Source organism: Salminus brasiliensis, chromosome 6 (genome assembly GCF_030463535.1).
Source record: "Salminus brasiliensis chromosome 6, fSalBra1.hap2, whole genome shotgun sequence".
In the NCBI taxonomy this organism is placed as follows: Eukaryota; Metazoa; Chordata; class Actinopteri; order Characiformes; family Bryconidae; genus Salminus; species Salminus brasiliensis.
In genome coordinates this window covers 12,936,561-12,961,677 of record NC_132883.1, presented here as the reverse complement: position 1 = coordinate 12,961,677, position 25,117 = coordinate 12,936,561, and the positions used below count along the sequence as shown (strand labels likewise).

Below are 25,117 nucleotides of genomic sequence, written 5' to 3'. Positions count from 1 at the left end.
CCATAAAATGTCTGCTTTTGGTTCCATAAAGAATACTGTTTGTAATAGAGATGTGTGAGTGTGGAGTAGCTTTTGGAGATGTAGTGAACCTTCCCTTGATATAAGGGTTCTTTACCAATGTAAGGTATTCATATTCAAGGCAGAAACTAGTCCAGTAAATCCTGTTATATTATACACTCCATGGTTGGATGTCTTTACCAGGTATTCTCGTCTGTGTTCGAATAAATGTAAATATAGACAAAAGTATTGGGACACCTGCTCACTCATTGTTTCTTTCGAAATCAATGATGTTAACTCTCTCCACTGTCAAGTGATGTCTTTCTACTAGATTGTGTAGCATGCTGTGGGGATTTGATTGATTTGACATGAGCGTGAGTGAAGTCAGGATGTTGTATGATCACCATCCCACCTCTCCCACCAACTCATCCCAAAAGTATTAGATGGAGCACCATAAATCCAGAGAACACAGTTCCACTGCTCCATGGCTTTTCTTACCCCTCTAGCCCATTTCTAGCATTAGGCATGGTAATATGAGTAGGCTTGTGTTTATCCGCTGCAGAGAGTCTGTTCTATTGTCAATACTTGTGTCAGCAATGGATGCAATTTAAAGTAGCTGAATGCATTTGTTAGAAGGTGTGTCCACAACCACTTGAAAATATTGTGTATCTACTAATCAATATATTTCTGATTTTTACTGTATTGACTAAATTAGCTATTTCCAAGTTTAAGTAAAGAAGGCAACTGTTCTTCCTGTCTCTGTCTCTCTCTGTCTCTAGGTAATCTGGGGCGTGTGGACTACATTAGTGAGTTTGAGTTTGATCTCTTCATCCGACCTGACACATGCAATCCTCGCTTCAGAGTGTGGTTTAACTTTACCGTTGAGCATGTCCGGGAGACACAGGTATGTCCTGACGCACTCTTACTATCCACACTAACTACACTCCTTATGTAGCTTATTAATTAAAACACGTTGTCATTTTTCTTTAACTTAAGTCTGATCCTAAAAAAGGACTTAACATAAACCAAGCCTGATGTGCACTGGAACGAAACACTGCACCTCATCTGCAGATTTCTAATCCTGACCTTGAGATGCAGCTCGCGCAATGAGCGAGAAAACAACATGACACTTTGTGGCTCAGGCAATTAATACACCACTTTGCTGACGATTTCTCTACAACTCGAACTGACATGTTTCAACAAGTTCTGCAACTTTTGCAGTGACTGTCAGAAAGTTTTGAATGTCATGCGAGATTGAACGACACAACAGATGATGTCTGCTCGTTATTTCTGCTTGATATTATCATATTGATGATATGACAAAAGATTCTCAAACCTCTACACCAGGATGACCTGCTCCCTGTCCCTGTGGTCCCAAAGGCAGACTGTTTGCCGCCTAATAAAATTCATTACGTGCCCAAATGCTGACATGAATTCTCAGAAGATATTCTGCCTGATGTTTTAAGCACTATCTCAAGGCATCTCAAGCTTGAGCTTGAATCAATATCTCAAATGAATCATAAATCATGTGCATCGACATGAATCTAATAAATCATGTTTCATAAGGTGAGTTTCACTCATGTGCCTGGTCCAGACTTTCATCACTTTAAACAGACATCATGATACGTGGATTAAATACAGATAGTGAGTCAATAAAGCTTAATGATGTTTATGTGCATTTACTCTTCTGTCAGATTAGGGTAGCAGCTCAGAAGTGTGATATACTACATATCCTTTTCTTGTTTCAGTGACCGATAACACATGGCATTACCCTTTTTGGCACCTGACTCATTGAAAGTCCAGCTCAGCAATCAGATTGACAATCTTTTGCCTTGTTGCTGAGCTCCAGGACTGTCTTGCTCTATTTTCTCTCCTTCTCTTGTTTCTTTGTCGCTGCGCTGACTGGCGTAATCCACTGCTGAGCTCTGGGGGCTGTGATTGGTGGGGAGTGGCGGTCACATGCCACAGTGATATGTGGGGATAGAGGGCGTGGCTGGCGGCTGGTCGCTCGGCCCCCCAAACAGGGGCTGTATCAGACCCGGCTGGGCTGTTCTGTGCTGGGCTGTGGATGTTTTGGGGGGGGGGTTATGTTTGCTTTTATCATCACCAATTAGGGCCTCATCAGGTTTGACATTACTGATTAATGACAAAAACACAGAACTGGATCACGGAGAGGTCTGGTGGGTGGTCCTGTGTCTGAGCTTCCTACCCAGCCCAAGTATATGGAGAGAGATGGAAGCATTGAGAGAGCAAGAGAGAGAGGAGAAGGGAGTAGATGAAAATGCGGGATGCTGTAGCTGTCTCCTGTAGCCTGGCTCTATATCGGCCCATCTCCCTGCAGTGCTGTAGTCAGCGCTAATCAAATTTTATGGGCGAGAGATGAATGGGAGCCCTTCGCCGGGAGCCTGATCGATTTTAGGGCCAGATACGCTTCTGCATCCTGCGCCAACAGGATATTTGCTGCTGTGGCAAAACAGAGAAAGAACAGCGAGTGGAGAGAAAGAGCTTGCGCACACACACACACACACAAACACACACCACATACACTACAGGTGGCAAAAGAGAAACATTTACATTATTAGCTTTGGAGCAGCTTTGTTGATGCCCCCGCTTCACTGTCGTCCCCCCTGCTGCCACCACCTTACCCCCCACTCCCTAATCTCTCTTCTATCATTCCAATTTCCGTTTAAAATGAGGACTAGTGTGAATTTAATCTACTTCACTAGGTGCAGGTGGGGATAGTATTTGTTTGGTAAGGGCTGTGCATATGTGTGTTAGCATGTGGGTGTGATCCCTGTGTATGCTGGCATGTGTGTGTGTGTGTGTGTGTGTGTGTGTGTGTGTGTGTGTGTGTGTGTTTGGGCAGCATTTGACAGGAAAATAAAAACACAAATAGGATGAATAATGGAATGGGCAAATAAATAGATGTGTGTGTGTGTGTGTGTGTGTGTGTGTGTATGTGGACGGCTCTGTGCTACAGAGATATCAGGGCCGGCGCAGGGGAGCCGGCTGGAGTGTTTTATCCTCCTAAGCTTGCCAACTCCCAACTCTCGGGCGAGAACAGAGGAATAGGAAACAGTAAAAGCCCGTGATATGGGAAGTGAGATGACCATTTTGAAGGGATGTAAGCTGGTGAAACAGATTTGGTTGGCCTCAATCAGCTTAGCAGCTTTGTGGAAATTGGCTGCGGCATAACGTTTTTATGATGGATGGATGTCTTTTTTTTTTTTTTTTTCCTCCCCCCAAAAAAGAGAAAAAAAACATTACCTTGGAACCTCCGTGCTCTCTTTCAGAAATGAGGGGGGGAGCCATGTGGGTTAATTACACCACAACTGGTCGGAGGTGCAATTGAGACTGTAATTGCGTGCTGCACTCGCACGTGCTGATGGAGCCTTTGCTTAAGTGATGATCCATACGTTTCACTGTCCCCTGTGCTACGATAAAAATAGTGGTGGAGCAGATTGCATGGTCAGGAAGAAGAATGAGGATTTAGATGTTATTTGCTGAGACAGAGGGACAAAGGGACCAACAATGTTCATGTTTATATTAGATGTTTAATGAAGGACACTTTTGCCAGGAGAACATTCAAACATTCAAGTGTCTTCAATGCAAAACACTATTTTGGTCATAAATAAATGATCAGTTATATTCTGACAGGGTGATTTTTTTTTTTTTAAACATTCATATGTTCAAATGGTCATAGGTGAACTAAATAGGTGATTTCTAGTCTTCTGTTGAATTAGGCAAGTCACAAGGGGGTGAATATGTATGCAATCATGTATTTTACATTATATATTCTTATTTATTTAATTATTATATTTATATTTTAATTCAATTAAAGAGTTTATTTTGTAAATTCTGATTATACAAGGATCTAAGGATCTACCTTCTATATGTACTGAACTTTGTTTATGTCCAGTTAAGTCCATTTTGTATCATTTGACCTTTATAAAACGCCTTGTTTACGTTCTAACATTTTGTATGGATAACTGATACAATTGACTCTGACAGCCTAAGATAATGTGTGTCATTCCAGTAACCTCTAGGTCTGTTTGTATTTGATGTAATTGTGTGTGTGTGTGTATGTGTGTATGTGTGTGTGTGTGTGTGTGTGTGTGTGTGTGTGGTAAAACTGTGCCATATTCTACCATTCTAAAGGTTCAGCTCTGGGTGTATTGGTGTGTGTGTGTGAGAGCGAGTGAGAGAAAGAGAGAGAGAGAGAGAGAAAGAGGTGTTATCACACACGTATCAGTGGGGAGTCTTATTTAAGGCTGTTAAATGTCTGCCTTTAGCTTGTACTCTTCAGCTGGGGGATCTACAGGCTTGGCTGCTCGAGCAGAAAAGCACCCTGCTGTAATGCCTATACTCCAAAGATGGAGGATAAATGTAAAGTTGGGGATATTGAAGGTTGCAGATACCCCCTATGAGCTGTAATCCTGGTTCAAAGTGGAGTAAGAAGCCTGTTTTTACCAAGAAATCTATCTGTGGGACATACATTTATGCTATCAGTGAATATCAGCGCTGATGGTGAAGCGTCAAATGTGTTGTGTTTGTTTTGTCATGATGCAACCATGTGAACACTGGTGATAGCGGGGTCACTCAGAACACGTACAGAGAGGCTTGTGGAGAAGGCAGACATTGATCTTCGTTTTTGTCAGAGGCTCCGCCCACAAAAGGGACATTGTAACAAGTTTTGCAAGGCTGGACAAGCTTTAGAGAACGTTGGCAACAATTTCAGTTTAGATTTGTTGTTACTAAGAAAAGAGCAATATGCGACATGTTAATATATATATATATATATATATATATATATATATATATATATATATATATATATATATATATATATATATATATATGAAGCATCACATCAAATCACATATATTGCAGTTACTATGAAAGAATGCATTTTTGGGCAGACACAGACAGGTCACAGATAGGTCAGTTGATTTAGATTTTTGATGATATAACTAATTAAGACCTTTTACGTTCCTTTTAGTGACTCTGCTCTCTTGGAATAAATAGTCAAAGAGTTACTGTTAGCTGATGTAAGTCAACACAGGGGTGTATCAGCAGTTGGCGTCTTGTAGCTGTATAATGTGAGGAGAAGAGATGAAGAGAGGAAAGTCCCTGACCCATCCATGAGTGCTGTAATGGATGAGATGCATATTGATTTTTCTGCTGGGCTTGGATGGTGTGTGTGTGTATGAAAGAGAGAGGAAAGGACAGAGAGAGAGAGATTGAGAGATGGATGGAGAGTTGGGGTGTGTTGATGTGTTTGTGTGTATATATTGGACACACAGAGAGAGAACGTGAATGAATGTGTGTGTGTGTGTATGTGTGTGTGAGTGAGTGAGTGAGTGTGAGTAAGAGTTCCAGGAATGGGCGTGCCTGGCTTGCTCTTAGCCGTGTGTTCTGGGAAGGCTGCTGGAGATTGTGCTGTGTAATATCAGCTCTTTGGCACAGTCCAGCCTCTGCGACTGCCTCTCCAAAGCTGCATAATGGCCTTTTATCAGCGTGGGCAGTGTGAGCCTTACACACACACACACTTGCACAAAACTCCGACATTTAACCCCTCCAATGCCCTTCAGACTGGACAAGGCCAGAATCAGGGTGGGGCTTTCAGTGCGGGCTGCTCTCGGCTTTCAACTTCAGATAGGCTGTGTTGTGTGTCTGTGTGTGTGTCTGTGTGTGTGTCTGTGTGTGTGTCTGTGTGTGTGTGTGTGTGTGTGTGTGTGTATTTCCAGACCTCCAATCATACCTTATGATACCACTAAACAATACATCTGAGTGGCACAGTATTAGATGATGTTTAAATTAGCTATATATATACTTCCTAAGTATATCTAGCTATCGCTGCATGCTACAAAACTTACATAGCTATGTTATGTATTTTGAACTGTTCTGTCAAAGCCATCTAAAGCCATCAACAAAGCACATACACTGCAGATAACCAAGCTTTTATTGTCTGTCAGTGTCTCAAGATTTATAGTGTCATAGCCTAGTTCTAAAAACTGATATTAAATACTACTGTATTTCAGTGTCAATATTCTGCACATTTTTTAATTCTCTTCCACATGCCACTTATTTTGTTGTTTAGCCTTTAGTTAACCATCCCTTTTATGCAGTCACTCTAGTCTATGGTTAGTCCAAAATTATATACAATAAACAGATTGTGCTTAATTATAGGCTATACAAACAGAATATTGCCTTAACAAATTAAGCGTAACTAATTAACTGCATAAATACATACTTTGAGTGCCACTTGGAAAGATTAGAATATCGATTTTCAGTCTGGTGAAGAATGCTGGGGTCCAAGCAAATTAAACTAAAGAAATTTCTTCTCCACTGAAGTGTGAAATGTGTTAGTTTGTCCAGAGGAATGGTGTCAGCACATCAGTTTTGGCAGCGTTTCAGTTTGCACCTAAATTAACACAAAGAACCACTTAATGATAACAGTGTCGTATGTGTTTGTGTTGAATACAGTTATCATACAGCTTAGATTTTTCCATGATGGTAATGTGGAGTTCTCTATGTGGTTGCTTGTCACACAATTGGGACCAGAATAATACTCTTTATCCTAGTAGTTCTAAAGACAATAACCATGCGTTTAAATTTGCTGGTATACTAGTATGCTGGTATACTGGTCTATATGGGTCATAGTGACACTCACGCACTAACCAACTGAGTAAACAGAACAAAAATACAACAAATAAACAAATGCAGTGACTCATTTGAACTCCTGTTTATCCCTTTCTTTTGTTCCAATATCTTTCTGTGTGCCTTCTGGTGGTGGGGTTTTTCCACACTGTAAGTATGTGCTCATCTTTTGAATTTTCGAGACCGAGTGCTTTTAGCCTTTCTTCACTGTCCCCCTGCAGCCCCCTGTTACAGGGGGATTTCTGCAGCCGGTGGAAAGAGAGAACAGATGTACGGGAAGTGCCACGACTGGGGTTCAGGTCCTGGGAAGGCCGTTTGGGGATTATACCTGTAATTTAGTTGAAGGAGGCAGTGAGTCATAGACCTCTGCGCTCTCATTCAGTCTCTAAGCTCCTGCCTTCACTCCGTCTGCTGCCACATGCACTAAAAACTACTGTATATAAAAATATCTTTTGAAAATTATGTATCTTACAAATGGAACCCAATGGCAGTCTTTTAAAGCATACTGTTTGCAATAAATCATGGCTCACAAATGTTCTCATGCTAACTTGTAAGATTTATGTGCTTCTGCAAGCAGAATTTATAGAGTATGTTTCATTCCTTGCATAAATCACGCTGCTAATTCTGTATTATGTACTCAGAATTAAAGCAGTTCAGGCCCAGCTTTTGTTTATGATTTTTCCAAGCCAATGCTAATGTAGCCACACAAGCTGAGTGCTCTATTGAAACGGAGCAGATTGGAGCCATACGATATGGCAAGCCCATTTACAGGGCTGCTGTAAGAGCGGCTAATGTGGCTAATGTAGTGTGATCTGGCCGGCCTGTTCTAGGATCTGCGCAAGCTTATTTCACAGATACCTAAACACGCCAGCGCGAGAGGCCGGAGCTCGCATCTCAGCGTGCCTGTGTTTATCCGCATGGCATGTGCATCTGGGCTCCATAAGGAGAGCCATACACTCCTGCTGTGAACACAAACGGGCGATGGCATTCACACACTCTCCCACCGACATCAAAGCTCCGGATTACATCTGCACGCCCCTTTGGTCGCCTCCACCCATCACCAAGCAGGACAGGAAACACATCCATGTACGCAATATGGACAAAAATACTGGGACAAACTTTAATTCAGGTATTTCATTCAGTCCCATTGCCACAGGTGTATAAAATCAAGCTCTTAGCCATGCAGTCTGGTTTTATACACATTTGTAAAAAAGGGGCTTTCTGAAAAGCTCACTCAGTTCCTGTTTGGTACTGTAATAGGAAGCCACTGTTGCAACATTTTGTACAATTTGTGAAATTTCATCCCTCCCAGATATTCCATGATCAGCCATGATCCCATGATCAGAGAGGGGTATTATTGAAAAATGTAAGCATTTAGGAACCACAGCAACTCAGCCACAAAATGGCAGACCACGTAAAGTTACAGAGGGATCGCTGAGTGCTGAGGATTATGAATTTAGAATGTGATGCCATAAAAGCTTCTGTAGATGTAATCCCAATGTGTCCCAATACTTTTGTCCATGGAGTGTGTTACATAGTTCAAAAGAAGTCACCTCAGATTTTTGGCACGGATTTTGATAGCAGCTTTATGCTGGGTGGGGGAGCGGAGGCGCACTGGAACAGGAATCCTAGGGGCCAGTGACAAGCTCCACATGTCTGCGGGAAACATGCTCGTTGGAACGTGCTTCGACGGCACGTAATGAATGCAGATCTCGTGGCCGGATAGAGATGCTTTGCAGTCTGCTGTGATGCAAATGAAACAACTGCTGCTTTTAATCGAATTGTCTTTTCATGCCAGCATACGCTTTATTCGGGGGCTAAATTCAATTCCAGAATTTGGGTTTTATAAATGTCGTAATTAGGCTATTCGAAGTCTAGAAGAGGAGGGTTACTTGACAGCTCTCTTTGGCCCCATGCTGTAACCCGTTTTTTGCCATATATAAAGATTGGCTGCATTAGAGGCCCTATATGCCTATACAGTAGCTCTCGAGTCTCCAGCAGTGTCAGATTCATTACACTGACTGGTGTTTAGGGAGTCTGAGTGTGTGTGGTGTTTTATTAAGTGGTGAGGAGATGCTGAAAGGCACGAAGCGACGCTTTGATGCTGCCTTTGTTTCTGTTTTGGTGCTGAGTTTAATCAGCTACAAGTCCCCCCCTCGCTCGGCACTGTTTGTTCATCTGCTCTAATTACTCCCTAAATTGTTCTCTTGATGTTATATGTGTGTTTATTTACAACGGGGGGCGGCGAAGATGGCCGCTGTTAGGCAGAGAGGTGCGCAGCTGTTGCAGTGAGCCTGCTATTTGCTGTCCGTGGCCTCCAGCTTTCTAACTGAGCCAATTCTGAAGCTGTTCTAAGAGCTGTGTGAAAATAAACAAACCAAAGAAAAGCTACAGGTGCTTTCTGTTCAAAACGCAGAACTTCTCAAGTAAATTTCCCTTAGGGGCTCGCAGTCCTCTCTTTGCTGTTCTCTAGCCTAAAGCTAAGAGCCTTCTACAATAGCTATACGCAGCAAGGCCCTACAATAAGTAGCCCACATGGTGCTAATCTTTCATTTGCAGTACATTGCAAAACATGTCTTAGACTCCTGAATGGCTGAGCCATTGGACATGAAAGCTATCTTTATTAGTTTGCTGTTAAATTGCCCATGGTTCTTTTATTTTCTCATTTTCTGATTGAGCAAGACTACAGTGTGGTTGGAAAATGTCCATGCTTGCCCAGCCTCAGAAAGGGCTTGGTTTGTTGCCATAAAGAAACATGTTCATTTAGATTATCTCATCGCTTGCACCTCCTGAGTGTTCAGTGCCATCACTCCCCATTAGCTGCCCCTGTTCCTGCTATTTATTGAAGCTTATGAAAAGGCACAAATTACAAAATGCAAACATGTTGTGCCTTTGTTTGACACTCATAATGCACTGATTGTGGATATTATGGATAAAGCCAAGCGCTTGCCTGTCTCTGTCTGAGACATGTACTCTAGAGCGTGGCTGCATTTGCATTTTCATTCCATTCAGCAGCTTCCACTTATTACTCTAAAATTGTTTTTGAATCTCCCAATTCCGTGGGTATGAGGCTGTATTGAATGCCATTTGCTGTGTATTATTTGATGTGGGGGCAGCACAGAAAAGTGCTGTCAATCTGTGTTCATGGCTAATGTGGTTAAGTAAAGCCAATATGGTTGTTTTCACCGGTCGCTGTTGAGATCTTGGCTGGTGGCAAGAGAGAGACCAGCCAACACGCAGATTCACTAAAGCAGTCTTAACAATCAAGCCACGTCTACAGACGAGTGAGAACATTAGGGCTGTTCGATTATGTGTTTTCTACTACATTGCACTATTCAAAGCACTCCACTCATAAATGTTATTACCAGAAAGAGACAGTTCCATGAAAATGTCCTTCTTTTTTTCTGTTTTAAAGCCATCTTTGTTACCACTCTTGGGTGGATGTTTCCTCTGAATGATCAGTTTCTGGAAGGCAGTGTCCCAGCATCATCCTATCTGTGCCTGTTAGAAAGCCTCTCCTTGACAGAACCTCAAAAAGAATTGGCTCTGCTATGCATTTAGCCTTGACTGTTGCCAAGAAGGCATTTTTAAAAATTTAAAAGGTAGGAAATAGAGATAATCTTTATCAAATCTAAACATTTTTTGTACAGCGAGTATATTTCCTAACATATTAAATTACATATTAATCTATGTTAAATTATAGCTGCCTCCCACTTTTCTGGGTACTGTAATACTGTATTGTTTACGCCAGGGGAAGGTTCTTGAGATCTTTATGCATTTAAAACCATTTCTGTCACAAACATTGTTCTTTTGGATTCTTTATGATATCGCTTAATACAACCAAATTAGAGCACCTTTATTTTTAACGTTTAACTGTAATTGATATGCCTAAAAGCGACCTTTTGTGAGCATGTACGGTTCCTGCCTTTATGGATAAATAACCTTTTAAAGCTTTGACATTTTGTAATTTTCCTTAGTACATTTACATAAGTGATCAGCAACTGCTAAGAATTGATCAATTAAATCAATGTACTGGAATCGGTCAGCTAAAGCCAAATGGAGGGAGTGACATTCTGCTGATGTTCTTGATATTCTGAATTGATTTACTGCTTACAAAACTCTAATGAGTTCCTGGTTTATGCAGCTCGTTCAAAGTTGTGCACATCCAGAATTTACTCCACGGACAGTTCATGTGATGTATCAGTTACTTAGGCCAAAATGGTGTAGTTTGTTTTGGTTGGAGGCTAAGTATTCAGGACATTTGTTGTTGCAGCTTGATTTGTTTTGGGCGGGTTGTTATAAAGTGTTGGCGCTCCAGCCGGAAGGTTGCCTCTGGATGTTCTGGCCTGTGATGTACTCAAGCCCTCCAGGTAAGCTAGGATGCACATACATACACACAAACACACCCAGACTCCCTCACACTCGAGCACACTAGTCTGAAGAGAAAGCAGAGATGGCTGCCCATGATGGGCGTAGCTCCATGCTGGATGTTATCTTTCCAGAAGCACCTGGGGGTCGGCAGCGCTGATTCATAAATCAGAGCCGGGCCCTGACAGTGTGTGTTCTGGCTGTCATGGCTGCAGGTAGAACGAGGGAGGCAGGATGTCAATGAAACAAAGCAGCACTTACTCACGGCGTGGTGGGGCAGCCCAGGCTCCGAGCGGCCCCGCGGGCCCCGAGGGAGCTGGAACTCACACTGCAGTTGCAGGCTTTTCACCACCGCCCGCCATGAATCTTTCATGCACCCTTGCTCCTTTACCTGCCCGCTGACTGGCTTTTAACAGTGCACACACACACGAACACCAACAATTGAGTGCAGACATGTTCAATTCAAATTAAGCAGTTTGTCAAGTTCATAGACGCTGGCAGAACCTATATACAGAAGTTATTAAACCTGTAAAAGTGATACATTAAAGGTACCCACATATAATGCAGTGCTGTGCATCACATCAGTATATTACTACGCCCTTACAGAAACCTTGTCCCATGTTATGTATGTTGTAGTAATGAAAGCATACATCCATTTTAAAGCTTTCCGATTTGGATTTGAGAATGCTGACAACACTGATCTGTGCTATAGACTTTTAACTCCTAAATTCATTAGCATTTGAATCTAAAGTGGGTTATACATTGGATATGCTCGGATCATCCTCAGTTTAGTTTGCTAGTACTCTATCAAAACCTTGTTCAGTAATGCTTAATAGACTTTTTGCTCTGATATTCATTAAAAAGAACAACTTCTGATCCCGCATACACTATATAGACAAAAATATTGGGACACCTGCTCATTCATTTTCCCTTTTGAAATCAAGGGTATAAAAAAAAAGAGTGTATCCTGCTTTTGTTGAAGTAACTGGGTCTACTGTCCAGGGAAGGCGTTTACTAGATTTTGGAACATTGCTGTGGTGATTTGATTGCATTCAGCATCAAGAGCGTTAGTGATGTCAGGATGTTGGATGATCAGCACCTTACTTTATCCACAACTTTCCTAACTTGCCCCAAAACCTCAATCCACGACTCAGTGCCGGGTGCTTTATATATCCCTCTAGCCCACGCCTGGCATTAGGCATGGTGTCATTAGGTACATGTTTGTTTGCTCCAGAGAGTCCTATTCTATTAGCAGTACTTCTCAACATGGACTAGACAAGCTGTTTGTGTGCACATTTGCATGTCTGTGTCAACAGTGGGTGCAACTTAAAGTAGCTGAATGCATTTATTGCATTCAGGAGTGTCCACAAACATTTGGACATATAATGTCTTATAGAAAAAACACTGTAGGTGTAGGTGTCATTGTCATGTGTGGCAGAAATTTGTACAAAAGCATAAAGATGTAGATTTTCCACTAATGGCAAGTTTAAAATTAATAATGAGATATTGATAGACTGTACGTGTGGTTGTAAAAAACCTTTCCAGGCCCAGAAGTTACCTAAAATCGCCTGGTTGAATGCCTTTGAATAAAATGTACGTTTCATCTAGCCCAGTCACAGTGTACAGTGAAGTCAGGTTCTCCTCAGAGATGTATCTCCTACCCCCTCTCTTCCGCTCTCCTGGTGGTCTCTGAGGTATCCCGGGCTCAGGAAAGAGAGAGACTGTTTGCTGTCAGTAAACAGCTGGTGTTTGTCTTATGGATGTAGAAGCTTTGCTCTCTTTGGGGAGGAAATAAACCCACATCTCTTCTTAAACTCCTCAACTGAATCAAAAATTTCTCATCGGAACTATGTGCAAGCGCCTCCACAAGAAATATAAATAGCTGGAAAGGAGATGAGATGAAATATAGAGTTTGTTTTGGTTGATTTGACTTGTAAAAAAAAAGAAGTATGATAATCGCATACATACAGAGAAGAAGCACTTTTGATCTTATAAATAACCTTTCAGTGGTTGGGTTTAAAAATGTAGACATTTGTAAAAGTGATGAAGAATCTCCATGTAATGAAAAATCTTTATATATATCTTTATATATATATATATATATATATATATATTTTTTTTTTTTTTTTTTTTTTTTTTAAGAATATGTGCTACATCACTGCCTGAGAACACTGACGGTACTGAAAGTGAATGACTAGTTTTGAAGTACATTTTTAGGACTGCTGCCCTATAATTTCCCCTTGCTTAGTAACTCTGACTCTGGCACAGTCAAATAGCTACTCAGTGTCTCACAAAAGCAGTCGGCAAACCTCACTTTTCAGCACTCAAGATGCAAAACAAATGATGCTGTCGTCAGGAGACTGGTTGGGAATTTGATCAGCAAAACACAGCGGAGAGCATGTGGAGCTGCAGGCTGATGATGTGCCAGATGTAACCTGGTTAGAACGCACCTGAAGGACCCTGATTAAGAGCTTATTACACAGCGCAGCTCCAAATTAAAACCCAGATTTCAGTAAACATTCACCCGAATGTGCTGGAACATGACAGAGTGAAGGGGTCCTCGGCTGCGAGAATCATGCAGAACACAAGTAACCCATCATAATCTCAGCCATTTTTCATCAGACAAGGCACATGTTCATGTCCTTTCACCTGAACCACATATTTCATGTTGCAATTGTTTTTTGCATTGGACCCAAAACCAAACCTCATTAGATTTTGTGTTCATGTTCTGACAAAGATCATTTCTAATCTCTACCATATCTTACAACAACGTAGGTCCATTTGAATATCAGTGAACATCAGTCTGGTCTTGACTGTCAGACTGATTAATTGGAAGTGAGTTCTCTGATTTAATAAAAGATTAACATTATACTAATTAAACTCTTTAAAAAAAAAAAAGCAGCATCCATTGACTTCACCATTCACTGTCTTCTAGTTTCATGAACAGGATTGTTCAGCATAATACAGGGAGGGTAATGCCTACAGGACTTCTCTTATACATTCTCGACGGGAGAGTGTACACTGCATTGAGTCAGACATAAATATCATTAATTAAATTCCCTTAGTGGAAATCCCTCTGCTTCGTTATACCCATGTTAAAACATGACAGGCTTTCAATGTTGTCAAACTGTTAGTCTCGAGGGAGCGCCACTGTTTGAAGCCGGTGTTGAATAAATGTTTTTGCTTAGTTGGAGAGGCAGAAATGAGTCGTGTGGGGAAGCACATGAAAGACGTGCAGGGAAAAGTTTTGGAGTATAATGAGGAACTGGGAAGTGGGTTTAGCTGAATTAATCAGCGCAGAGAGAAAGTGCTATTAACACACATGGAGCAGTGACTGAATGCTTCTCCTGTGACAAATGTGTAATTAAGAACGATTTTATACTCTCTATATTCACACATTCACACAGAGGAGCACAAAGAACTTCTCATCTGCTTGGGAGTTTGACGAGATGCATTTTTTTGTTTTTTTTTTAATTACACCCACCCCTCCACCCCCTACACACACATATATTCCCGACACTGTTTACCCCCTTCCTGACTGAAATGTGAATATCATACTCAGCTGTTGTGATGTTTTACGAGACAGGCTTTTTTGTCCTGCTGGGAGCCTGTCTTTGGGTCTGCTCAAGGTTTTGCAAGGATCGTTTCCTCTGCAAAAATAATGGTTTCCACTAGGCCTCATGGGGCTTCAGTGGTTGCTAACACCTCTCGCTCTTCGAACATGTTGTGATTAGAGCTTATTATTAACTCCCATAGCGAACTGGTTAGCAGGACTGATGGCCGCATTGAGCCAAATTGAACCGTGAAACAATGTGGTTATTAAGCGAGGACTTGGAAAGTAGAACACAAAGGCCCTGTGTGATTAGATTGTTTTGTTAGTTACATTTCTAGATTTCTTACACGACTTCCCAGTTATTGGAGTGTACCATCTTTCCAGATTCTGTCATAATAAGGCTGTCGGCATTATGAAACTTTTACCTTGTTATAACTCACCATAGGAGGATGGGTTCTCCTTTTGAGTCTTGTTTCTTCTCAAGGGTTCCTCTTGTTGGTGTGAGGGAGTTTTTCCCTTCCATTGTTGCCTTTAGCTTGCTCAAAATACGCTTGTACACAGATCTCTGTAAAGCTGCTTTATGATGACTTTCGATGAATTGAATTATAATATGGTGGGAGCTTGCATAGAATGAATGAATGAATTAATGGAAGTTCAACTCAAAGATTTTTATTTAAAGATGTAGTCTCCTCCCACTCATTTTGTTTACTGTGTATTTACATCTGTAGGTTAGGACTTTCCCTATCACACAGGGGATGCTTTTCTATTCTTTTCTATTCGTTGTGCCTGAGGGCTGTGGTCTTATCATCTCATGCCTCTTCACAAGCAGGCTGTTAGACAGCTGCACCACTCTGGAGCTGTGAAACCATGTACATTTCTGTGTCCAAGAAAGAACCCGAAAGGTCAATTTACTCAGAACTGTGTTTTTTTTTATTTAGTTGAATGTTACAGCTTTAGAGTGGCACAGTGGTCTAACTGCCTGCTCATTATGTGTGAGGAGGTCATAAGTTCATAAGCACTCCATTGTCAGAAGCTTCCCAGTCTGGGAACATCATGTGATCTCAAGTTCTAATCCTACAGATTGAGGGGGAGGACCACAGACTAAACATTTTGCACAATGTTTAAGTAGTTTTAGTATATTAGAGATGCAGAAGTTTTGGGTAAACTAGTTGAGTTAACCAAAAATGCTGTTTAATCAGTTGGCCTGTTTTTTTCCAGTCAAAAGGAATTTCTTACATGCATGTATACCATTTACTGATGTTTAGCTTCTGTTTTGATTAGGGAGGAAAAAGCACAAGGAAGGGCAGACATTTCAACAAAAGTAATGCCTCATATTTGTGGAAAATGCAAAGCAGTGACAAAGCAGTGAGAGGCTGACTTCAAGCCTAAAGAAGCTAAATGCTGGGGACAATATAAAATGTTTACTATGTTACCTTTATTTTTGGTGCACCAGTGATCAATACAAATACCTTTGAGCAGTTCTTTGGGACAGAGGGTAGTGTTAATCAGCGTTCTGTAGGTCATCTAGTTTTCAAGGTTACGGCATGGTGTGTGTGAGCTATTCGTTTTGACTGCCAGTGTATCAGCCTAAATCAACAGATGCAGCTTTTGTAGGTGGGCATACACAGAACATAACCATAGATTTTTTTAAATAGATTTTTTTCTAATAGTTTCTGATCAGTGATAATAATTGGTGTTTAAATGTAATGGAATAGAGCGAGGGAGCACCTGCAGCTCTAACTAAGTAGTGAGTTGAAGGGGGCGGGGGGGTGGGGGGGGCATTCTTCACTAAACAACTTTTGCAATTTAAAGCCAGGCATTAAAAGAATGATGATTGCAATGTCTGGATCAACCCAATGTTCATTACAGCCCGTCCAGACAGTGCTATAGCCACGGACAGAACTGCTAAATGAATTTCATGGATTAGTAACTGCAGGTCACCTTGTTATAAGGAGATTGAAATTCCATGTGTGTGCTTGTGTGTGTGCATGTCCAATGTTTCCATTCTGGAGTTTTTTTGTGCTGTAAACTGTATTAAACTGAGCAGACATGCCTGCAGGGCCAGTGGTGTAGTTTCTCATTCAGAAATGCAGGTGTGCTCTAAGGGCACACTCACATGCTGTGCTTTAAATGGCTTATTTACTGTTTCTGAGCTTTTTCTTCAGCCACAGCTGGAATTAATCTCAGTAAAACACTGGATTTATGACTAGCCACAAATACCCTATACTTTTTATGACATTTAGCATTAAAAAAAGATAAAAAAAAAAGATAAGTGGCATAATGACCTTTAAGCTCTGCAACATGAATAAAAGTTTGTTGTACTGAAAAGTGAGTAAGGAAGGTGCCATTATTCATCCATTATTCATTTAATTTATTTAATTTCTTAAACATACATTCTCAACATGTACATTCACAATGATTTCTGTAGCATTAGCAGTATTACAGATATTGTATAATTAAATATTTAATTTTTTTTTTAATAAATATATAAAATATTTTACGTATATATTATTCCTTCCTAATCTAATTCTCCTTAACTCCTTAAATGCCTCTACTTGTATTGCATCCTGAGAATTATTAAAGCAGTATGTCACAAGAAGCCATGGGTTTGTGCATGCCAGACAACACTTTTACTTGTGAAAATATCACAATATAGTAATGTTTAATGTGGAAATCCACACCTTAAGTTGTTACCCCTGCAACCCTAATTATAATTACTAGCACCCACCAGTTAACAATGTTATCTCCCTTTCCCCACATTGACACATTTTAAAATGATCTTTTAGTCCCTCAGTGACTGCTCCTGCACCCAAGTCATTCAGACTCTGTGGAGAACTGTGGCCATTATGACTGTTGACTACCCCTGATGATTATGTTTCACTGAACATAATCACTTTATTGTTATTATTATTATTATTATTATTATTATATCAATGCTGCATGTCCGCATTACACTTGTACTAAACACTGGACAACCCAACTCTTTGTGCTTTATATTTTATTTAGACTATTTTATTTGACAGCTGTATTAATTTGCTTAAATTATTTTATATATTCCAACTTAATACCTTTTGTTTCATGTAAACAGACAGTTCACTGCTAGTTGTACCTTGTATAATTATGTATGTGACCAAATAAAAACTTAATTCCTAATAAAAAAGTAATTTGAGATTCATGAATGTGCTTACAATTTCCTGCTGGACAGATGGAGCACTCTTTGGTGTGGAAGCCAAATGTTTACAACATCAAAAATGCACTATTAAGGACTTCACAACCAATTGAGATTCTAATTTATTATTACTTGTGGCATATCTAACCAAACCACAGACATTCAAATAACACCAAATCACTGAGAAAATAAAAAAAGCATTAAAAGCCTGACACTGAATATGAGTGGAGGTGGAGTTAGTTAGTGTTAACCAAGCTGTAGTAGTTAAGAAATGATTAGCTTTTAAATTAAAACTACATTTTTTAACCTCATTTGTCAATACAGTTACATTAAAAGCACAGTGGCGATTTGGTGCATTGATGCACAGTTCAGTTGTTTTTGTTCAGTGGCTTTGAATTTGGCTATTATTACAGCTATATTATTCTATTATAGCAACAATTCTAAAAATACTACAGTATGTCAAAATGTTAGTCTACACCACTTCTAATTCATTTGTACATTCAACTACTTTAAGTTGTATCCATTGCTGATACAGATGTGTAAATGTGCACACACAGCTTGTATATTTCCTGTAGAGAACTACTGCCAATAGAATAGATGGGACTCTCTGGAGAAGATAAACATGAATCAATTGGCACCTTGCCTAATGCCAGATGTGGGCGAAAGGGATGTAAACCCCCCAGTATTGAACTTGTGGAGCAGAGGAACTGTGTTTTCTGGAATTGTGGTTTATCATCCAGTACAACTTTTGAGTCGAGGATGAGGATAGGTGGTTATCATCCAACCTTCTGACCTCATGCTCTTGTGCAATCAACCTCACGCTCTAAATGCAATCAAATCCTTAGAGCAGTTCTCTAAAAACTAGTAGAAAGCTTTCCCTGGACAGTAGAGACAGTTACTCCAACAAAAGCCCTTGGTTTCAAAATAAACAATGAATGAGCAGGTGTCCCAATATATTTGTCTATATAGTGTGTCTATAGCTGTTCTGAACTCAGACTTATAAAATCAGGTCCAGATATTATCTGGCATTACCCTGTCAGATGTTTTCTTACTACAGGAAATGTACAGCATGGTTTTGGCAAGGGGCGGTGCCTGTGTAGTGCATACAGGAAGTACAGCAGGATGTGAAAAGTACTCTGCAAAAAGTGTTTTTACAGTACATCGAAGATGGTAAACCGGGCTACCGACTTGTCCGTTATGTCATGTACACGGCCACTGTGAATTTTCAGAAAAATTACCTGCTCTCTTTACACATAGATTTACTTTGACATTACCCAGACTCTTTGTACTAGGAGACTGGCAGGATAAAGTCTGGGTAATATCCAGTACAGCTGATCCGGACATTTACGTACAGCTCCTCCAGGTAATGCCCAGAAAAGTTCTGGTTTACTGCACAGGGGCTCTTGATAGCATTATTTGGAACCACAGAGGACAGTTCCCATTCAAGGTTCAATATTAAAATAAATGCTTCAACAGCACTGAGAAATCATGTCAAATTTATATATATAAAAGAGAAAGACCCACTTTTCTTCCCTTAAAGTGTTAATGAGGTAGCCAATGCTTTTATTATAAGGTGAATGTTATAGCTGCCTGGCATATCAGTATCAGAAAAGTTTCAGCAAAGCTTGAACACTGGAATTCAAGCCTCGCTCCTGTTCTTTCAGCAATAGGCTATTAAACCCAGACCCAGTTTTGATGGAGCTATTTCCCCTCTCACTTTCCTGCTTCCAAATCCAAGCACGCTCCATACCACCCCCACCCTCTCTCTCTCTCTCTCTCTCTCTCTCTCTCTCTCTCTCTCTTTCTCTCTTTCGTGAATACCATTGCTCAGGCAGTGAGGTGTTGCAGGCACTTTGTTGCTGACCGTGGTGCTGAAAGGCCTCCTGCCTTCACATTGCCTGAGTGTTCATTTCATGGTCCATATAACGCGCTCGCCATTTGTCAGCTGGCCGTTAGTGTGGCTGCTTATTTCTTTAACCCCTTCCCTGTCAAACCATAACAAATCAAACACACATTGGTTTCAGCTCATGGCCGTCGGCTACCTGCCACTGCTTCTGTTTCACTTACAAGGGCATACATGTCTTTTGAATAATCTGTAAGGTGTGCAGTTTTTTATTTCCCACACCCACTATGAGCATTGGTTACTGCAAGTGTGTCACAGAATCAGAATCTGAAATGCGTTGAGACAGTTAGATTTCATTCTTTGTAAATATGCACAAGTATGTAAAGAATTCTAATTAATTATCTAATTAAAATTCTTTATTGTGATTAATGTAAAATTAGATCATTTGAGTCTGAACTTAAATACAAGACTAATACACTGAGTTACCACTATATTAGGGATCATGCATACACATTTATTTGCCTTTTAATTATGTACCTTAAGCCTAACACTAATTCTAGCTCATCTGTTGCTGCACAATTTGTCAACAGCCCTCTATGCTGTATGCTCTATTGATGGAAAAGAGACCACTGCTGACCCGATATTATTTGAGAGGTAGACCTGCAATGACACCAACATGGTAATGGTAAGCAATGGTGGGTGTTATAAAACAAATCTGGTAACTTAGGCATTTTACATCAATACATCATGCATGTTCAGTAGTGTTGTCTTCTTGCAAATACTGACAGTATCCACAATATGCTTAAACAGCCTGTACAACCTGTGATATTCCTGCAACTAAATATAGTCTTTCATTAGTGTTTAGTTTCTTATCACAGGACCACTGTTGGCTGGATGTTTTTAGTTGGTTCACTGTTTTTAACTCAAGAGTAAGTTAAGAAAGGACTTCCACCCAAATATTATGTACTTAGTCATGATCCTTTGGTGGTCTCAAAATAGAAAATGAAGTGATGTATAGGTTGCAGTTTCTTTGTCAGTGGTTCTTTTCCACTAGAAGATTCTAGAGCAGGAGTGACCAACGTGGACCATAGTCCAGCACAGTTTGCTGATTTTCCTGCTCTAACAGGCTTCCTTAGTAAACCTGCATAAAAATGTATACGTCATGTTGAACGTTGAAGGGAAATCCGTGCAAAACTGCCCACTACGAAGTTGCTCAAACTGTAATAAATTGAGCTGAATATTTTATGTTATACTGATGCCTAAACCCATTTCTTGCACTATGCTCCTCAAATGCAAATCCATGAGAGAGTGCATCTTTGTTCGATGCACAGCAAATTTAGACTTGTGAGTCAGTTTAAAAAAAATATGCAAAATGTGTCTGTTTTTCACCTGAAACTTTTGCACCTCCAACGGCCCCTAGAGACAGAGTATGTAGGCACAATCTATGTATATGTATAGGTTTGCTGGTAGTGTTGGTAGTTAAAGGCTTAGCCAGGGTGCAACCAAATGTAAATGCAGACATGTCATGTGCGTATCTTTTAGTACCAGATAAATACAACACACACACTCGTTGCGATTTCCACTCATGGCTACGTCCTTTATATGAAGTCCTGGTCTCCCCAGCTCCATATTGTCCTTCATGCCATGCTGAATTTGCGAGCGGGTGTGCCAAACACTAAGTAAATGTGTTTTTCAATCTGCCCACCTCCTCTTCTCCTCCCCACCCGTCCCTTCCCTCTAGATCCCCTGCCTCTCTGTCTCTCTCTTTTCCTCTCTCTCCTCTCTTTCTCTCTCCCTCACACACACACACACACACACACACACACACACACACACACACACACACACTGCCCATCCCTTCTCTAAGGACCCCTGCCTGTCTTTCTGCAATCTCCTCTTTCTGCATGCCTGTTGTTGTCTCCTTCACACTCTGTTGTTTCTGGCAGGTCTTGATAGCAAGAGACAAACACACTCAAACACACACATGCACGCACAAACACTCCTTCAGTCTTAAAACACTGCAAGCTGTATAAAGCTTAACGATCTCACCATAAGAGAGTACAGAATCTGCGCTATAAACTTGCATTGTTTTGAGAAAGTGCTGCAGTAATTAATAGTTATGACACAGGAGTTTTCCCCTGGCACTTTTGAACTGCAGCTCTGGAGGAAAAAAAAAGAAAGAAAGCAAGACAGAAAGAGAGAAAGAGGTAGGGAGAATAATATTTGAAAAGACGCAGCTCTAGAGAACATTTGTTATAAGCCATTAGATAGAATGCAGCATTTAATTTGCTGACTGCCCCCAGTTGCTTTTGCATGGAAATGAAGATTGAGAAGGACTTCTGTAGCACAGGCACACACACACACACACACACATGAACACACACCCTGCATTAGTACCCGATGAGAAGTGCACAAAGAGATCTTCATTAGGTATGAGAAACAGTTTCTCTTTTGGTTCTCCTCCATTGCTTTTGGAAGCTGCTGGAATGGAAAGTCCCTGGTGACCAGGTAAGAAGTCTTCTTCCCTGAAAAGTGCTATTATCCAGATGGTGCCATTAAGAATTACGCCACTACATTTTCCTTTTTATAATTGAGTCCATAGGCTATTAGGCAGGTTGGCATCAGGTTGAGCTTGTGTGAAACCTGTCCAGATGTTATGAAGCAGACAGGGGTGAGTGGAGAGAGAGAGCGAGAGAGAGAGAGAGAGAGGAGGAAGAAGGGGGAGCTGTTATGAGAAGGGTGTGTTGATGGCCAGGGTGCTGTGCAGATGGACACTGGAGGTGGGTGGTGGAAAGAAGTCAGACTCAATTAAATCAACGTCTCTATCACTCCAACTGTCCTTCCCCCACCCACCCCCATCCCTTCCTCTTCCACCTTTTGGTAACCTTTCTGAACCATGAAATATCTTCTCCCACTCCCAGTCATTTCCTCTTTTGAACATGATAATTGTTTAGTCTTTGTATCATATTTTCACAATAGAAATGTGTTTTATTAATATATTTATGGATGGACATTAGAGATTTATTTGAGCTTTAACAACCAGCACAACTGCTCCAAAGAACAACCGTTTTTCGTCCCCCAAAGAAAATCTTCCTGTCAAGTGTCCCCAGTTGAGTGCTTTGCCATCCATTGAAGGGTACTTTAGTAAGCTAAAAGTGCTTCTTCTGATGTTCTTCAAAGAACCATATTTATATATTGTTTGACACCTCTATTTATTAAAAAAAATGTGGGTACTCGCTGTCCCACAAAATTCACTTTTAGTTTCGGTTTACTTTGTTGTGCGGCAGATGTAGCGGTAGAAACTACGGAGCTCCATTGCATTTTGAAGGACACAGAGTCTTTGTGTCCTGCACCTCTCCCTGTAAACAGCTCCTGACTCCTTCCTGGCCATTGTTCAGACTCTGCATTCCCAGAAGCCAGCGTTTTTTGTGTGTGTGTTTTTTCCTTAAAAGGTTCAACTTTCTCTTGTCTTCGGTATCCCTCAGATCAGAATCAGAATCTCTTTATAGCCCAAAGTGAACAAAAAACGCTATTGATTATTCAATGGCCTGGCTGGCTAGAGAGCTGAGAGCCAGTCTGCTGCTTCCATTCGTTATTAGTAAACAGATCAATGGTTCAGGCAGAGGCATGGCCAGGCCAGGGCTGGCCTTTACTGACACACTCAGTCGCTCTCTCGCGCTCTCTCTCACTCTCTCTCTCTTTCTCTCTTTTAGAGGGGAAAAAAAGTAATCTCCTCACAGATGACCATTTCCTTACTGGTTTACCCAGGTTTTGGTTACACCATTGTTTTAGAATGCTGGCTCCTAAGTTGTTAGTGATTTTGATGCAGTCCTACTATACATTTGTGGAGAAGTCGTGATAAATTAAGAAGTCATTTGTTCTGAAATAACTTGCCTTAATAACAGTCTTATGTTATGTGGTAGGGCAATTGCTAAATTGCTTCTCAACTTATAAAAAAATGAGTTTCAGTTATGTTACTTTAGAATAATGGTCATAATGGCCCCCTGGGGGAAAAAAAATCAACATAAATACGAAAGGATCTCGTTTTTTAATTGAAAGGTTGATCTTTGCCTAGTAAGGATTATGTAACTCAATAACTCTTTATTGGTTTTAGTGTGTGCTTTATGATTTAGAACCTGATCGAATGATCGGTTTACATACAATAAAAGCTTCAATGGAGAAAATCTCTGACTTGGCCAGCATTTCCTAAATGTTGATTGTATGTCTGCAGTTTAACCACATGCATTGCATAAAAAGCTTTGTAAGCAAACTAAGAAATTTCTAACTGACTTGGTTAAAGTACAGATCCTTAAACAAGCTGCTTAGAGGAACAAAGCAAGCAGACCCAGTTATGGTCCGCCACTAGGCTGGTAGACATATGGTCTAATACGAATGATGTAGATGCCAGCAGTGTTGAGTTGAGCAGGGTGATGCTTTGTGTCTGCTAAGAGTGTGTGGTGATGAGAGTGATGGGGCGATGAAGGCTCTGGCCTGCAGACACACTAGGAAGGCCTTTTAATCTGAGACGAGAAAGCTGATAGATGGTATAGGGGAAGTGCTTGCCGGAGCCTTACCTAAGACAGAGTGTTCACTTCAGGCACTGGGCTTGATCCATTTCCATGTCTTTACTGTCTCCACTCACGGTGTCAGCCATTTCATCAGGCCTGAGTTATTCTCTTGGGAAAGTGCTGGATAGGGCTGCTGGGGGATTATTAATTTTGCCATGGGATTTGTGCACATACATGTGCACATTTAGAATGTCATTGCTTTTGTAAGACTTGCTAACTTTATAGGACAAGCAAACACACATGTTCAGTTGATACATTGACACAGGGAACTTCAGGCCTTTTCCTCCTGAAGTGTTCTTCACGCAATGTAAGGCACAGCAAGTGGCGTACCGTTCATTAAAAAGTTGAAGATGAAGTTGATATCTTCATATCACTGCAACAATATACATTATGGAAGCAGTGTGGATCCACTAAGTTCTGCAAACTTTTTGGTATGGACAGAGCAGATAAGGATGATTGGTAGAAATGGCTCAGCCATGGTAACAGCTTGTGTCATTTCTGCCACCTTGCAGTACAGTTGCACACTCTTGCGCCTGACTCTGTACTGGGTTGAACATTAATAAGTCATGGTGTTGCATTGCATTATGGACATGATGTTTGTGGCCTTAATACCTGTTAACATGACGTGCTATGATCCCTGTAGTGCTATCTCAGGGCAGAATCCGCTTGACTGGCAGCTGTGGTAAAGTTAAACTCCAGGTTGTTAACGAGGTTGATAAGGTGTTCCAGCGTCGGGAACATTGGCCTCCATCATTACGCTCTCAGAGGATGAGATTGGGTGAGACAGCACTCCTCTCTCTCGCCGTTCCTAATCAGCCCAGTAATCAGCCGAAGCCTGGAGTACACTATTGTCTCTACGAAATTGACAATGTCAAGAGGGTCTTTCCCTGCAAAGCTTTTTGTTATGCATTCGGCAGCCACTCCAAATCAAAATAAAAAAAAAAAAAAGAATGAGGAAA

General features: G+C 40.8%; 1 protein-coding gene across 2 annotated transcripts in view; it reads left to right on the top strand.

Moving 5' to 3' along the window:
• The window catches only part of agbl4 (AGBL carboxypeptidase 4), a 436,619-nt gene that overhangs the window by 27,854 nt on the left and 383,648 nt on the right, over nt 1-25,117 (top strand). For both annotated transcript variants that reach the window (XM_072681668.1, XM_072681667.1), the window contains exon 3: nt 777-901. In XM_072681668.1, the coding sequence (XP_072537769.1) occupies nt 777-901 (125 nt within the window). The remainder of the gene's footprint in view (nt 1-776; nt 902-25,117) is intronic.